The following is an 18386-nucleotide window of genomic DNA, read 5'->3' as shown; positions in this document are numbered from 1 at the left end:
GATGTAACGAAGAAACGCGATCGCGCTGCTTGGCAATCAAACGGTTAATAATGAAACTTGTCAGGTCTATGAAAATCTCTGAATTTATAAGACAATTACATACATCGACATATTAGTAGCAACAATGTATACAATTAAAAGCGAAATTGTTATTCATTTCTTGTTTTGATGTTACCCTAGAACAAACTTATCGCATTAATTAAATTATATGTTTAATTATTTCAAAAACGGTTAGTTCAAATTTAAAAATAAAGAAACAAATTTTAATGTTACTTTATGTTTTATGTAACAATTATATGTAAACAATATGACATTTGAATTTACCGAGAATACCACAATATCACCCTGTTGATAGTATATATTTAAAGAGTCTTCGAAGTTGAATTCTTTCGATAAAATTATTTAACGTTATTTCTCTGTAACTATTAAGTTCTATAGTTGGATATTACTTAATTCTACGCTTAAATACAGTTTACTGTTAGCGAGCATGCAAAATGAATTCTATAAATTGAAATGATAACAAATAAAAGTAAGTTAATTAATTATATTTCCTAAACGCTTAACGAATTATTGTACGAGTTAATAATATTTATTTCTTTATAAATATGACTTCTTGTATTTAGCATTACATTCATTATCATCGAATGCCGTACAGATTTCTATACAAATATTATTACTGTGTTCAGTAGGAAAAAATAATACTAAAATGTAACGGTACTAAGTAATAAGTACTTAATTAAAAATTTATATTCTCCTTCCTCTGAGTTAAATATAATAGGGTAGACCAGGACGAATCGGATAAAAATAAGAATGTTGGCCATATTTATTACGTTGTTATAGAAATGAGCATGCTGATCATCCATATTTCACACACTGTCCACAAATTCCAGGGTGAATCGAAGATTTCTCATTTTTCAGTTTTTTTGCTTATAAAACGAAGGTTTTTTTAGTTTTTTAATAATTTTGTTACTGATATTGAAGCTGAATTTTTATTAATAAGAAATGTATGAAGAAAATGTTGATTCTAATTTTCAACTATTAGTTTTTCGCTGTTAAATCTGAACTGATCCGATTCACCTCGGTCTAACTTCTAAGGAAACAGAAATTTGGCATAGCCACGATGAAATTCAATATATAATAAATTTAACTCTTTGTGGTTGAAAACCACCGTAACGACAACTTGTAGCTTTAATATCGAAAAATAGAAGTTGCAAATGAATAGTTTAATTATTTAAATAACGAGAGATTGTTATAAGGTTTTCTTTTTTTCCAACATTTAAGAGTTTCATGCATAATTTAGGTTTCTACAGAAAGAATTTTTAGATGATTAAAAAATACTCATTTCCATAGAACTGATGTTACGTAAACGTCAGATCTACAATGATGAATTTGATCGACAGTTTGAAATACAAACAAGGTATGGCGATTGTTTCATATTACATATTTTTGTTAGAAACCTTGTAAAAAAGCATTTATATATTGTTCGGAATATCATATTTTCATCTTTACTTTTAGTTATACAGCAGACTACAGAAAGCTTACGTGAAAACCAACAGAACACTATGCATCCAACAGACATGATTGTTAATAGAATTAATGGATAGTCCAGATGGATCGAACTTGAAACTGTTAATGTATGAAATATTCGTTAAGTGTCAAACGTACTTCTGTTTGAGCCTCATCGAGGCCGACAAGCTGAAGCGCTTCCTCGAGACTGAATCCGTCGGGAAATTGAAGAGTGTCGTTGTTGAGGAGACCTTCGACACTGGCACTTCCTAAGAGGCCACCTCCGAGTAGGTCCGAAGGAAAATCATTCTCTAGTTCTAAGGTGTCGGTTAATCCCAAAGAATCATCGGCTAATCCGGCCAATGGATGATTGTCTAAATCCAGTGACGTGTCTCTAAGAAGTTGATCGTCTTCGTCGGCTGTGTTGCTTCCGCTTCCTCCTTGATTGCCGGAACTGAGGATATATTCACCTGTAACACGCGGGAATATGCAACTATTAACAAAACAATTCTTCAAAAATATTTGAAGTCGAAACAGCGAGAACATTGTTCAACGTTAAAAGAAGTATTATTCGCGTTCCTACCTATCGAGACTAATAACAACTTTTGTTCTACGTAGAACTTACAGAAGGAGTGCACACGAATAAATTATTGGTTGACGAAACGTAAGTAAGCGTAAACAGGTTTGCGTGCACAAGTACGATTCACAAGGATTATTTAAAACCATTTAATTGTTCCTAGAACTGCATGGCACGCGATGGACTACATTCTTCGATTGTTAGATCCTATGTTCTGCAGTTTCAGCGACTACCACTTATAATGCGCTACCGGTAATAATTATTTTCATGTACGATACATTGTAGCCTTCGCGTCGCCACTAAAATTCATAATTTTCCTAGAGTCTCGAATACAAGGTAGTATGTGAATGAGCTGGCGAACATCCCGTTTCCTATTGAATTTGTATTTTCAAGCATTTCGAGAAAAGTTAGATTACCACGAACCTGTTAACTGTGGAATTTAGTTTAAAAAATCTCCCTTTTCCCGCGCAATAAAATGAACAAATGAAATGTATACTTCGACGAACGCAGGACGAATGCATCTGAGGTATATTTTAATGAAAAACCAAAACAAACCGACGAAGAATTACACGTTTACTTGAAAAAATAAAGAATTCATCGTTGAAAGAATCAGTATCATTTGAAACTCTAAGATGACGTGTATACTTGTCGAACGCAGTCAACTGTTCAAAAATTTTTCTATGAATATTTTTTACCCGCACTTTACATCGTACAACGTCGATCCCAAGATTCCGTATTTTTCAAACTGTATCCTAGATAAAGTATCGCACACAAGTCCCACTGAACTGCACATAAAGTCACGAGTTGATTCGCACACCACCAGTGTACGGAACGTTCACAGATCGATCGATCGACTCGAACGCGCACAGGATTGTTTATAAACTCGAAGTCTCTAAGACGAATTTGTTACGTATCGGCTTCGAATACGGGTGGAAAAATTAAGAATAAAAATCATTCTAGGATGATTCGACTAAACCGGATTCACTGTGACTCGACTAAAGCTGTCCATTCCGAGGCGCGGCACTTGAGAACTGACTGCGGCCGACGGACAGGTAAAATTTTGGAGGAGGGACAGGAAAGGAAAAAACGTAACTAATTGAGGGACAAAGGGGTGTTGTTGAAGATCCACCTGCTGGTCTGAACAACCCCCCAATGTTCCCGCCCCACGGCCAATCGCGCGTCCCCATTTCTACCCTACTTCATCCCTCACGCACGCTCCGAACACAGCCTGGCTGGATCGCGCGCCTCTCCGTCGCTCCTCAAACACGCAACACGATATCCGTACAGCACAAAGGTGGAACAGAAATTTCCAGTATTTTTTATTGTTAACTTTAATAATTTAACGCTGCAATGAGTTCAAGGCAAACTTGGTTAAAACTTAATAAAAATTGCAGGCTGGTTTTAAACATTACGGTATCGAATACTATATCTCTACTGGTTTATAAAATATTCCCTTTTCGAAGTAATTGAAAATTAAAGTTACGAAAATGTGATTCGTATTTAACTCTCAGCGTTTTGAACGTTTACTTCGACTCAAATTTCAGTGGAGTATTTAAAAACTCGAAGTTTTGATTTGCGAGGGAGAAATAATAAATTTTCTTTCTATAATTCGTTTTACTCTGATGCAAATAAAAGTGCAGATTTACAGTTTCGAATGCTGTATACGATAGTTGTGAAACAAATTACGCACGCCGACATAACGGAACCAATAGGGTTATGGAATAGACATTACGGAGCGTTTTTGTAACGAAGGCGACGGAGTACAAATGGTTAATACCGATTTCCGATTTGCAACCGTATCCAGAATTCAGCGAACGTCTTTACGCTAATTAGATTGATCTCGAAGAAAAACGGAAAAAAATAACTCAAGACGGACCCCGAAATTTCGACTGTCGAAATGATCTTTTTCCTTTTTTCCTGCAGTACGATGTTATTAGAGATAACAATCTCATAAAATAATAACTCTTAGAAGGCTGTTCGGATGCGGACAGGTCGGTCGAACTGAACGACAGACGGGTCGACAAAAGAAGAAGAGGTTTTTGGTTCTTTTGCTGGTCGTCAGTGCGGTACCTTGAGAAAGGAAGATCGCACCTTTGGTATGGCTATTACATTAACTAGTAGTGGCGGCCATTGTCTGGTCCAAATGCGGGGCCGACCGCGCGATAATGGCCGCCTTTAATTTGGGAACTCCGAGCATTCCCCTCCGTAGAAGGCGTCGAGATTTCATTTTGAAAAAGCCGCAAGAAATTATCAACTGACTTTTTTACGTAGCAACTTAATCATGAGAAATATAATTTGAAATATGTAATAAGAAGGACGAAGAATAACTTGCGTACCATTAAACTGATTCCGTAAATATTGAACAATACGAAATTCAGTTTTTTGTCAGAAATTTCTGTGTAATGTGAAATACCCACCATCGTGAGTATATATTGAAAATAGATTAAAAATACAAGTTAAATTATAATCATAAATCTTGATCAACTATTTTTCTAAACAATATTTTAAGGACTGCCATATATCGCAATAAAAATTCAGTGTTATTGTGAAATTCTTACATTCTGACATTTTACTGTCCACCTGCGATTAAAAGAATATAATTTTTACACTTGGATCAACATTTACTGACAGTACAGTACCGTAACGATATATAAGTTAAATTCATAGTAAACCGGTTACGAAAACAGGAATAAAAGTTGGAAACGCTTTGTACTTCGAGTTACGATCAGTAGAGTATTCTGTAGTTTCCTTTATTCGCGTATTCTAAGGTGTTGCATACTTTCAAAACGCTAAGCGAAAAGCAAACGTCTCTGGGGGATGAATCTCTTCCGCGAGGGAATTCGCTCGATCACGGCGCATCTAATGGCACGGTTCTCAATCTTTTTTGATTCCACGGCTTCTTTGAACTCGCGGCTGGCTTTTTCACAGAACACGGGAACGTCGACAGATCATTTCTCACATTTCGCGCGCGCCTAACGACCATTTTCTTTTCTTTCCAGCTTCCCTGTCCCGTCGCGGCCCTTCTTCGGATAATAATTCCTGCGTTACTCGACAAAATTTTTGGACCAGTGACCCTTCCCAACGAAACACCGAAAAGGTGCCTAACGTCTGTGCCTCTAATACCATCCACTTCCTAGTGCCTGGTGCACGAATGCTCCGATACGAGACGGAAAGAATCCTCCGGCTCGAATGCGCCAGCACGATTGTCCTATCCCCGGATGATAAATATATCGAAGCAAATCTTATTTGCAGCCCTCGACAGAAGGGTGACAATGTCCTGCGCCGACACGCTTCTAACGTCGTTTGACGTCTCATTTTCCCCGATTGCTTATATGCCGGACGATGCACGTATTTATCTAGCTCCGCGTCACCTGGTACAACTACAGTTTCAGCCATGATTGCGGTCATTGATTCTTGTTTCTACGCTTATTGTTGCCGTTGACCGGTGTCGGAACGCTCCGTTGGACCTCGTTTAACAGGATATATTGACTGAGTAAGGTGAAGCTTATTTCAATAACCCTTGTATCGGGAAGCTTGGGATTCAGGATCGTTCATAAATTCATAGAAAATCTTTTATACTGAAAAAGCGTGCATTTTCGAGTCTTCGATTTATAAATTATGTGGTTAAGTTAGGTATATACAAAACTTATTTGCAGGTGCATTGACGAATGTATTATAGAAGTACGTTTGTTAGAAGTATATATTCTACAGGGCAGTTAGAAGTTAATCAAGAATCACGAATGCTATACGCATCTCTCATTGGACGCCATTTTGAACATCTGTTACGAAGCGATGCTTAAAATAAGAAACGGAAATTGCTACTTTTATAGAAAACAATTTTGTCTTATTCTCAGGATAACATCTGTTAATTCGCAGTTAATTTGCGGTGACTAAGTACAACAGTTAATTAAAATATAATGAAAACAAAAATAACAAGAACGGTATTCCGTGCCACTTCAAGCGATGCAATTGCTCTTTTCCCTAATAATGATATTTCTAATTAATACCTACTTCAGTTTTGTTCTTTGCGTACGCTGTCGATTAATATACTCCCACTATCTTATCGCAATACGACGATTGCACAATGTCTAAACTACAAGTACTTAATAAGCACCTTACACAATTCAATCACTTTGTGACTTAGCAAAATTACTTCATCTTAAAGTCGCACAGGATTTCTTGCTTTTAGTTTAGAATAATTGTATAATAAAGAATATTTCTTCACCCAAACCTATTGCTATTGTAACAGCATTTATAACGTATGATACGATTTTCGAATACTATATGAAAAGTTTGCAAATCTACATCTCGTGAATATTGAATACAAATAAAAAAAGTTGAAAGAAATTTAATTCCAAAATCAAATTAGTAAATATTCATGCTACATTTTCTTTAAATATGTAACTATCTGTTATTAGATAACTATTTGAATTTATCCACTACCGTCGGACTGACACGATAATGATCAAGAGCTAAGTCCGATTATGAAATATGCAAAACACTTTCATGTATCATCACGTTGTACGAGATTACCGTAAAAACGATTGTAGATCACTGAATAAATGAATAAATAAATATTATTCCGTAGAATGTATACAGAACGCTCCATTTTTAACAAAATACAAACGTCTACTGTAAAATTGGTCGTTACGGTAAGCAATCGTTCAAATAATTTGTTTACAGACCCAGGCATTCAAATGCTTCGAATCAACGCGTTCTTACTCCAAGGAAATTATAATACCTCCACCGTCATACCTCAGAATATGCAATCCGTGTTACATGTAATCCACAATACGACCAATGAATAACGAACACAAGTACATCACAGTTTCACGCGTAAGTCACTGAAATTGCAAACAACAAGTATCGCAGGCTCCGACGTTGCACTGTACATACACATCACTCGAAGCAACGACAAACGAACGGAACGGAACCAGATTCCAGTACCATTCGCGAGCAGATTGGAGAACCAAAATTCCCGAACACGTTGCACTAACTCGCCCGCACTTATTTTAAAAATAACAAGTCTGTGTTATTTGAAGTGTCCATATAGATGTTAATGTCTCGCGACGGTAGAGGGCACCGACTGTTTGATTAACGTTATCCAAGGGAGAGGCTCCGTACGATCGAAGCTCCGTCTGGTTGCTCGGGACCGGAAACGCCATCGACATACGGGAATCACGGAAATGGAGTGTAACTCGAGGAAAACGAAGCGTCGAGCGGTTTTTCTCTCATGGCGACGCGGCCATCGTGGTTCCCTGCGTGCTGCGATCCGACCTCGAGGAAAATCATAACAGCCGACAGTACCAGATGATTTTGATGCAGGCACAGCATGAAGTCGACTGATAGTCTATCGTGTAGCAAGGCATTGCTTAACCACGTCCACGACAAGTATTGTGCCGAGCGACGGGTTCTCCGTTAAAAAACGGACCAATCACGACGGGGTTGGCTGTTATTCCAATATGGCTGCCAGACAATGCGCGCTAGAGGCTCCGAGAGAAGGGAGGGAAGGTCTCTACCCGTAATGCCATTCTCCGACTCCCCACTGGGAGCAGGGAGCATGTACCGAGTCTTGATCGGTCGACGCTGCCCGCGTATGCGAGCTTAGCTGGGGTTGAGTCCTAGTACAGTCGAATCAAAATCAATCAACCAATCAAGGCCATTTCCCCGACTGTGATCCGTGTTCGGAGCGACTCCTACAGTTGGGAGACGAGGACATTCGTGCTGGGAGTACCGGGAGCTGCTCACGCTGTGCTTAATATTGGAAAAAACTGGACAATTTTCATCTAATGGACACTATGAAGAAGAAGAAAGATTTTTTAAGTAACCGATTATCGATACTGCATTTTTAGATGTTTGGGTTGGAAATTGCTTAGATAGTCCACCAGAAGAGCTCTGGAGAATGTTTTTGTAGATAAAACAGACACCTGAACGGCGTCCGTTTGCGAGCTGTTAACCACCCGTTTGTGGAACTTTGACAGATGTCATGAGAGATCTTTGACAAATTATCTATTAAAAATTTGATATGAATTCAAGCGTTTTGTGTGCTCCGAAATGGTTATCATTGACATTGTTCGCTTATTGAAGCTAGAATTCGTCAAATTGTAGACAAATTTGAACACCTATGATATGACGCGACTTTTTTCTCTAACACTAAGTTAAGTGAAAAATTTATTTTACAGTCAATTGAATAACTAAAGACCAATCGTCTAAGAAAATTTAAAAAATATGGAGTAATGGGGTCTCAAACTTCTGCATATAAACATTTTTTATTTAGATACCTTCTTCTACATACAGATCTACAACGTTGGCTTTCATCGAATTTATTAATGATTTGAAATGTATTTAAATTTGCTGTACTGACAGTATGTTGCATCTCCAAAAGTCTTTGACAATTTTATATGCGGCAATGTTTAGATTTATGCATTACAGTTTAATATTACAGTATCTAAACAGTAGCATTTCTGGTCTAAACTTTTCATTTCAGAAAAATGTTGGGTTATTCAAATCGAAAATTGAAGTCATTTTACACAGAAATAAACGATTATAAAAGTGAATACATTTTTTATTGAAATCTAATTCGAACGAATACAAATCGTATTCGGCAAATGATTTAGAGATTGATGAATAGTGCACTTACCAATGATTCGCAAACAACAACCGGTATATAATTAAATTATTACAAATAAAAATCACGCCATGGACTTAGGTAACACAGGAACAGCCACATCTACCAGAAATGACAAATCTAAACCAAAAATTTTACTTTCGGAGTTACAATAAGCTCCAAATCACTATTTATAATTTTTCCAGTTTCTTTACGTAAACTATGAGATTGTGATTCTTATAAACATATTTGATAATAAATACGTTAAGTCAGCATAGAAAAATTAAAAATTTCGATAAAATCTTGAAAAAGTGGAATGAAAGAGAATATTTTAAAATTATTCGAGAAAGTGTGAAATAATTTGATTTTTATTGCTCATAAGAAAACTAATTATTCACTAATACCACTCCAATTATTTATGCTGATCACTATCAAAGAAAATATGACAAATTAAACGGAGTTAAAAAGTTGAATAGTAGGAGAATTTATAAATATTCAATTCTTCGTAGTAGTGAAAACAATCATTTATTTAACATCTATGAAACATTAATTCATACACTTTGTAAAATGTGCCATATTCTGATGTGAAGTTCCTTTGTTCTTTGAATTTGAGATCTATTTTAAGGCTACTAAATTAAACAAATAAGTTCCTCATTCTTCTATATTGAAATATATATGCAAAACAGCATTGGACCTCGTCCATGTATTCTTATAAATATATTTTATTGATCGTAACAATGACTAGCGGTTCTTCGTGTTAACCGGTAGGTTACACTCAACAGACGATAAAGGTTGTAAACCGATGCTGTTACGATGGTATCTAAATCCTGTCAAATGTCTGTTCTATCGATACCTTTTATTCATATATCGTCACTCTCATTCGAACATTGTTCAGGACGTCTGAGGTGTATCAGGTTAATTCTATAATTATCATTGACACAATCTGACTAAAAATGACAACGACCACGTGGCTTATATTATAGAAATCGCGTTTAACAGTAGCCTTTTGCCTTCAATCTTGTGTGAAGTTTATATTTAATTAATTTTATAGAGTTTGTTAATTTAGACAACGCAAAAGATAAAATGACTTGAACGTTGTGTTAATAAGTCTCTCTATCCTACGTACAACATTATAAGTAGCGAGAACAAACACAGAAAGAGAAAGAGGAAAAATAAAGATAGTATATGCTAGATACACAAAGAAAGATTGTTTTCACGTGTTTAATGTGTTGCTTTTGCACTTCAAAACTCATCGAAATTCCCTTTATTTAAGATAAGGATCTCTTTTTTTTAGGAAATCCTTGTCAAAGGAAATTTTCGTAGAAGCGACGCGTCTCGCCGACGATGTCAGAGTTTCAATACGGTTCTGATATGTATACTTTTAACACTAGAACAATCGAGCATTTAACGTGATTAATATGTAATCCTTATAAAAATTGTAACAATTAATTTTTGTTCGGTTTTTTTATATATTTATTACAACACTGAAGTGAAACTATTTTCATGTCATTTTGGATATTTAACGCTCTTAAGATATCAATAATTGCGAAATAAGACAACTGAAACCGGTCATTTTGACGGGTGTAGTAGTTCTAGCGTTAAGATGCGGTGACAAGAAAACATAAAAGTAACTTCATTATTAAAACACGTTGCCAATATCGACAACGTATTAATTCGATTAATTATATTAGGTACCGAAAAAATTTCGCGTGGGTCCTTAAATCAAAATTTAAATACACAACACGTTTTTGATTCGTCTCGGTTCATCCCGTTTTGCACCAAATGTTATTTGGGTAAACTAAATATCTGATCTATCTTTGAAACAACTTCTACATGTAAAGTATTTCTGTAAAAATATATTTTAGAATACAACCGAGTTAGGTAAACTAAGGCAAGTCGGACAAAAATAAGAATATTGACCATATTCGTTACGTTGTTATAGAAATCAGCATGCTGACTATCCATATTACTTCGTACATCTTTCCTACACTTAATCCAATACATGTTCAATTGTTTCAAACCGTTGTTTGCCATCAGCGCATGTTAGAATCGAAGCCAACGTGTGCGAACGCAACCAAATTGTGACTAGTTTAAAATACGTTTTTCGGAATTTCACATTTAAAACGGCAAGCTAAGCTTGGAAATTCAAATGTGTTGATTATTATTAGTTTCTAAGGTGTCTAAACTCAGTAATTAATATACTTTAGATTATTATATTGTATGAATCGGATCTCGGTTTTCCCTCATTTTTTTATGTCTATGGCTTTTTATATCATGATTATTTATATATAGACGTACAAAAAGACACAATAATAAGAGTTAACTCCAATTAACTGACCATACGTCAAGCTCTGAAAATTTATCGCATATCTTGTACAATCATACAAAGAAGACTTACTTGTCGAATGATTAAGAAAGCAATCTAACACTGGACATTACTTATCAATAAAATGATACTTCTTGAAAAACAATAAAAGAAGGATGAAGACTAATAAAGACGGATGAATTAATAACATAATTTTATTGTCATTAAATTGTACAATTTTGGATCAAACAAAAAATGTTTACAAAAAATTTAATTTGTTTTTAGATCCCCGAATGATCAGCGAAAAACTAATAGTTAAAACTTAAAAAGAAAATTTATTTTTATAAATTTGTTATTAATACATATTCAGTTGTAATATCAGTAAAAAATTTGTTTAACATACTTATAAAGCGAAGATGTTTAAATTTTTGGACATTTTTTTTATTAATATTAAAACTGAACATATACCCGTTGCCCTATGATTTAATTCTCAACTGTGATCGATACAACCACTTTGTCATTAATAATTTATTTGAAATTGTGTATATATTCTATGCTCAGTTTTGCTATAAAATATAATGATTAATGACGGAAAATAATATTTCGTTTGAACTCGCAAGAATTGAGTAATATTTATGTTTATTACATTCTGTTTAAAATCTTCACCACGAGTCTCGCATGTTATTGTAAGGCGAGGAGTTAATAACAAATTTATAAAAAAAATTCATTGTCAGTTTTAACTATTAGTTTTTCGCTGTTAAATCCGAACTGATCCGATTCGCCTCGGTCTGCCCTATATACACCGATAGATGAATTTCCTGAAATACACGATACAGAGCATGAAGATGTTCTCGATTATACATACAGTTTGTAACAAAGTACTCGACTTCAAAGAAGTCAGAGAAAAAAAGTTGACTTTGAATGGCAAGTACAATCCCGGAGCATTGATTTATTAATCAATAAGTGCAAATCACTGTATCCCCTGGCGGGCTACTATGTATAAGGGAAATACGATCGCCGACAAAAGTATAACGTAACAATGCGTGCTCGATCTACTGGAACCTTCATGGAAGTACGAAGCCTAGGATACCCTCTCTATGCGATAAATAATAGTGGCTGCATGAACTTGTGCTTTTCCGACGTCGCTGCTTGTCCCGCAATACCATCTGACAGATACGATCGTGGTCTTTGACTTTTCTTCCTTCCTTGCGAAAAGAATAATGCGACTTTTATTCCACGGCAACGGCTGAAGACCAAGCGACGGCGGCGTACGATACACATCTATTTTCTGAACCCTGTTAATAGAATTCTAATCTCTTTTGCACGGAGGCATGTAGATTGGCCTTTTTATCCTAATAACTTTCTAATGGTTAGAAACATTCGAAATTTTATAGGTCATAAGATTCAAATAGTTTACAGACCATCGAATATTTTATTTTATTTATAACACTTCACAGCCTCATTTTGTTATTCTTTCATCTTTATAAAGGCAAAATGAAATGTTGAATTCATATGTAAAATAATTGTATAGAACGAGTTTCGGCTATAAAACGTTTAAATCAATTTGTATCAGATTATTATAAACTACGATAATATTCGATTTGAAACGCTTAAAATGCGTACAAATGACAACCTTTATGCTTCGTGACAGAGGTTCCCAAAGTGTAGGTGGCGAATTGAATTTTAACAAGCCGCGAAAAATTGGAAAATGCACTTTACATATTCATTAGGTGTTTTGCTTATCGAGAATACGTGTGCAATGAATCGTCATAAGTAATCGTTGTTACGTTAAATTAATTAGAGTTTTATAAGCGAATGAGTCACAAAAGATTATTGTTTTTGTATATGAGTCTCGACATATAGAAGTTTATGAACCATTCTTCCACAAGAAATAAAAGTAATCGTGCGAGAAACAAATAAAAATAGCTTTTCAAGAAACATTATTAGACAGAAAGAAAAAAGTCAATGACAAATGATGTTCTATGAGAAGCTATGTTCTAGAATGAAGACAAAGATTCATATTAAACGATTATAATGAATTCGCTACAAAATCATTATTACGTTTTAAGTGCATACAGTTTTCGATCATGAAAATAATATTCATAAGTAAATATTATATAATAATAAAAGTAAAGAAATACAATAGTTCTATTTCTATACATGAAACGAGCTTTTAAAAGAAGGTTTCGTCGTAATCTTGGGCGTATTTAAAGGTTCGTATTACCTTATCATAGGTACCTTCATGCATATGTAACATTGATATGATAAACGTTGTGATAACTACTAAAAGTTATTTGCAAGTATTAACATCTTGTAATCTTGCATGCATCTACAGTATAGGCACATAGTGTAGCGGGTATATAATTTTGCGTACAATTGAAAGATACAAATTAATTTCTTTTATTTCTGTTATTTATGTCCATGAATATCTTTTCCTATGTGTCGTGTGAGGTATCTACTATATGTAACATCCTATTATTTTCTGTACCGTGCATTTACATAACGTAACACTTGTAATCGTTCTTTCGCTACTTTTTGTTCAGTTCGTTCATACGTAATATTGTAAACTGGTATTTACGGATTTCTTCTTGCACGCTTCTTCTGTGTCATTGATAGATAGGTCACAGATTTTATGTGTTTCTAACATACGGGACGCCTTTTAATCGTTGGTGTTGTATAAATCGGTTGCCGAAAGGAGTGTGAGTCTACAGAAATGAATGAGTCGAAAATATGGAAGAAAATTTGATTTACTTGAGGCTTTCTTTCGAAAAATTGGAGACCGTTGATTTTATATGAAAAATACAAAAAATGTTTCTGCTTGAAAATCTGTGTCGAACTTTATATCGTCGAACAAAGTCTAGAATAAAAAAAATTTAGTTTATATAAACTTGTTATATTTAGTTTATATTAATATAAGCTTCATTTTTTCATACATTTACTGTATTCGAAATTTCATAAAAATATTTCATGTAAAATTTTTGTGAATGCAAATAATTTATCGTACCGATAGTTTTACTTTATCGAAAGGTGTTAAAGAAATAAAAATTGTCACAATTTTTGAGATATCAATTTATGCTTATTTATCGGTATCCGAAAGTCAGTCAGTAGAATTTAGTAATGTACAATACAAGAATTCCTTTAAGGTGACAAGTGGTTGTAAAAAGGAAAGTTTTTACATAACTTTTATAGTCATTGATCTGCTTTAATTTCTCATCTTTTAGAACTCTTTACTTGCATACCAACATGTCACTCTGGCATTAATCAACAGTTGATATTATTTTCAAAGTAATTGTCAGATAACATTTTTTAAAGTTTTAATTATCGATTTAAATCAGCCAAGTTGAGTTAAAATATAAGAGTAAATCTGCAATTATTATTTTCTAAGTTTTTGAGGAAAAATTAATTGACGCTCAATGATGTTTTTCAACTCTTAACTACCGAAGAGATTTATAACTCCTACAGAACTCCTTTAGCAAATAATAATTTATCTACAAGTAATATGAATAAAATTTTATTTGTGCTGGTGATTTTAGATGTGTTCCTTTAGATGACAATAAATTATTTTCTTAAATAAATTGATTCTTTATAAAAAATAAAAGAGATTTCTATCAATCTATGAAATGTAACTATTCTGTTGTGTAACCCATATTTACTACTTAATTTTAAGAAACAATAAAAATCACAAATATACATGATAAAAACTGTTTATGTTAAATGTAATAACATCTTTATTAAATATTTACTTTTATAGAGTGTTCAAATTTTAAAAATATTCAATACTATACTGAAAAATAATTCAAATGATGTTGAATACTATTAAAACATGTTTCGTATTAAATTATTTATAGTATTCTTGTTGAAAGAACTGAAGCATCACGGTACAGGATTCTGTATCTAAGGTCAAAAACCTAGTTAACACCTCATATACACGAGTCATTGCGGGTGTTGAGTTCAGTCAATGAAAATATACTTACTACCTGATACTATGACGTTTGCTTTCTAGGTTGCAGTTTTTGACAGCCTCGTATTTAGTTACCAAAGTAACGATACATAGTCCAGTCATGCTTACAATTACTTACATAGAAGATATAGTTTTCAAACTTCGGCTTTCGAGTTCTACACTGCTAGTCACAAGTTTGTAAAAGCTATCTCGTGATACTATGAAAAGTATGAGCTCCTTTATTACTTAAATAAACTGGAATAATCATAAATAATAATTATATTCGTGAGAAAAGACTTGAATATTAACAAAAGATGTCCAGACAAAGTTAATCATAATCTGGAGGGAATAAGTAATTCAACATAATTTTAATAGCAATTGTAAAATGATTTCAAAGCAGTCATCAGCAATGCAGAAGTAATTGCGTGTAAATACTTTCACATATATTATTTTTGCAACGGCATTTATCACTTCAATACATTATTTTTAGAGTATATTCAGAAGTACATTATTTATAATTACGTATTCACATATTTTCAGTATACCGATTATCTAAACATTTGGTTTGATTATCAGATTAATAACCCGTTATGAAGTTGTTTTATTTGGAATTTAATAAAATTATTAATACGATAAAATATAATTTTATTTTATCTTAGTTAATGTAAATTATTCCATGAAAGACTGCATTTGTGAACATCCACTGGTAATAAATTTAAGTGTAATCAATTCTGAAATGGTAGAAAGTTTGTTTTAGAGGATAAAGGACGTTGAGCAGATATAATTTTACTATAACTTAAAAGTCCAGTAAACAATACAATTCATTACGTCGTATTTCAAGAAAATGGTGTTGAGCTTACGTGTGACGTGGTCTTTCTTCACAGCTAGATATGATCTCGAGATGTATGAAACGATCCGCAACGTTACTTGTAAGATGTAGTTTACGAGGTTGTTGACTTTTGTCGTTTTATGCTACTGAATAAGCCACGCCAACATCACTATGTCTTATAGCACCTCTATATTTTTATCAGTAATTACTAGACTGCGGATGTTTATGTCACTAAAATATGTCAAAATATGCAAGTAACATATGTTGAGTATGCATCAATAGTATGTCAACATATACAAGAATATACAAATGAATGCTACATATACTGGAAATATGCTATAATCATTTTATTATTCAAACATAGTAATTAATAATTATAAATTAAATTAAAATAAGTTACAAGTATTTTTTTATGATTTTCAAGTGTTAATTGATGATGTTCGTCGCTTAAGATCAATTTACAAGCTGAGAACGGACGTTCGTCACTTTTAAATTTGTTCTAGCAGCATGATTTAATCTCATTCAGTTCTTCTAGTGGCTATTAGTGAAATATCTACGCAACTGCTACTTATTTACACACGTGCACTCCGATTGCATATTTACAGATATTGCCTTGAAACTTTATTCCGATCATTAATCTAGAATATTGGTAATTTTCAGAATTTCCAAGTACATTTTTAACTAGACATTCCTTTAAACCGGAATCCTTTGATTCATACTGATCTACATAAATGCTTATTTCATTGAATAGAATCTTTTACATTTTGACACGCGTAGATGATAAATAACGATGCCAGCTGAAGAAATAGAAGAATAAAAGGTTTTACTAATTTTCATTCAGTTTTTGGATCTTACTATATAAATGTGTGGAAGGTTTTCTAGATTATATTTGTATTATTATATCGCAAAGCACGTATATACGTAATAATGAGGGTAATCGCGCGTTTTCCATTATTACATTATCTAAATCGATGGTTCTTATTCATTTATAATTTCTCAAAAAGCAATCAATGCGTGTTATGGAAATATTAATTATCGATTTCTTCAGTTAATACGAAACGATGAAAAATTGTTGTATCTATAAGCATAACATTATACAACAGATTATTTCGAAATAAACATTCTGTTTTTACAACTCCACTGATATGCTACACTATTACTCTAATGTACTTGATGACGATTAAACGCGAGGAATAATCAATTGACTTTTTATGAAGTATGTTTTAAGCGGAAGTTTCCGCCATGCATATGCGTAAACTACGTTGATTTTATTAAATGCTCAAGAGCGAGGTTAGCTGGGCGTGTTGCAAGTTGTCATGATGCACGAATTCCATCGAAAGACACAGTGGCACAATGACCCATTCCATGACGAAACAAATTCTGATTTCCTCCTATACAGATCAGAAAACTTTCATTCGCTTAACGATACAGTCTATTCCGCAATTTCAAAAGTTTCTCTTATTATTACCGTGTGCAATAGAATATATTATATATAATAGGCCGTTCCTTAACACCAAACGCAAGCTTTGCGTGCATATTGTCAAAAAAAAAAGATTGTTCATGATATTTCCACTTCGTTTTCTGTTTTCTTAAATATAAACGGTTAGTGTATAACCAAATGTTTCACAGAATAATTTTTTTGCTAAAAAATTCAACGAAATTACGTGTGGAGCACTTAAGAAACTACTATTAAATTTCGATTCTGGAAAAGGCAACAAGAATTTTACGAAACGACCAAGCCTCAGGTTCGCTTCTGAAAAGGATTTCTCACGAAAGTTGTCTGAGAGAAAAAAAGATTACTGGATGCAATAATGACAGGTTGAAGGTCGACTCAAGAGAGTATCTAGAAAGGGCCAATGGTGCTTCAAGTGACAGGTCGACCTCATCCAACCCGGTCTGATACATATCTATCCTAAATCAACAAAGTTCTTATTCAGAAACGTACTGTAGTACCTTACACCGTACAGTTTTGTTTCGTTAACATTTCAACTTTCATTCCCCTTGTAGTTTTAATTATGCTCCGTTTAGTCGAATTCCGAATTTCAACTATAAAAGAAATACATAAGTATAAGAGTTTCAGTTTACGACAGAATTAAGTTTATTATATTTTATTATATATTATGTTTCATATATTATGCACTATGTTTATTATATAATAAACTATGTAGGTATATAACAACAATATAGATGAAACGGAAGACACACAAAAATAAGACAAATGCAAATAAAAATGATAGCACTTATCGATTCCGATTAAATTATCGTTAATATATGTTCTTCTATGAGTGTTTAGATCCACTATTGACGAAAATTAGTTTATTTAACTTTAATTAATAACCTCTTCCTGCAATCATTAATAAAACAAAATTGACTTTTGAATAAGTTGTAGTGTTTTTTATAGCAGAAGGAAGTTTAAAATTTTTATAGCGTATAATACAGAAAATTGCGAGTATGAAGTAGAACCAGTCTCAGCAAGTCGAATCGCAAGAGAAGAACGTAAGATCTTTGAGTTGTAATCTTAGCAAATTTTCAAGTACAAAATGTTTAACAAACGAAAATTCGACTCATAAAAGTTTCTTGTAAGTTTTAACTTATATGCAAATACGAATTTTTCTTTCTGTG

At 33.5% G+C, this 18386-nt stretch overlaps 1 protein-coding gene across 12 annotated transcripts in view; it reads right to left on the bottom strand.

Annotated features, from left to right (window-relative positions):
* Positions 1-18386, bottom strand: part of cnc (NFE2 like bZIP transcription factor cap-n-collar) — a 221915-nt gene that overhangs the window by 73183 nt on the left and 130346 nt on the right. For all 12 annotated transcript variants that reach the window (XM_031985279.2, XM_031985284.2, XM_031985278.2 and 9 more), the window contains one exon: positions 1666-1976. In XM_031985279.2, the coding sequence (XP_031841139.1) occupies positions 1666-1976 (311 nt within the window). The remainder of the gene's footprint in view (positions 1-1665; positions 1977-18386) is intronic.

The sequence above is a fragment of the Nomia melanderi genome, chromosome 2, assembly GCF_051020985.1.
Source record: "Nomia melanderi isolate GNS246 chromosome 2, iyNomMela1, whole genome shotgun sequence".
Taxonomy (NCBI): domain Eukaryota; kingdom Metazoa; phylum Arthropoda; class Insecta; order Hymenoptera; family Halictidae; genus Nomia; species Nomia melanderi.
The sequence above is the reverse complement of the archived record's forward strand: the minus strand, read 5'-3'. Positions and strand labels throughout refer to the sequence as shown.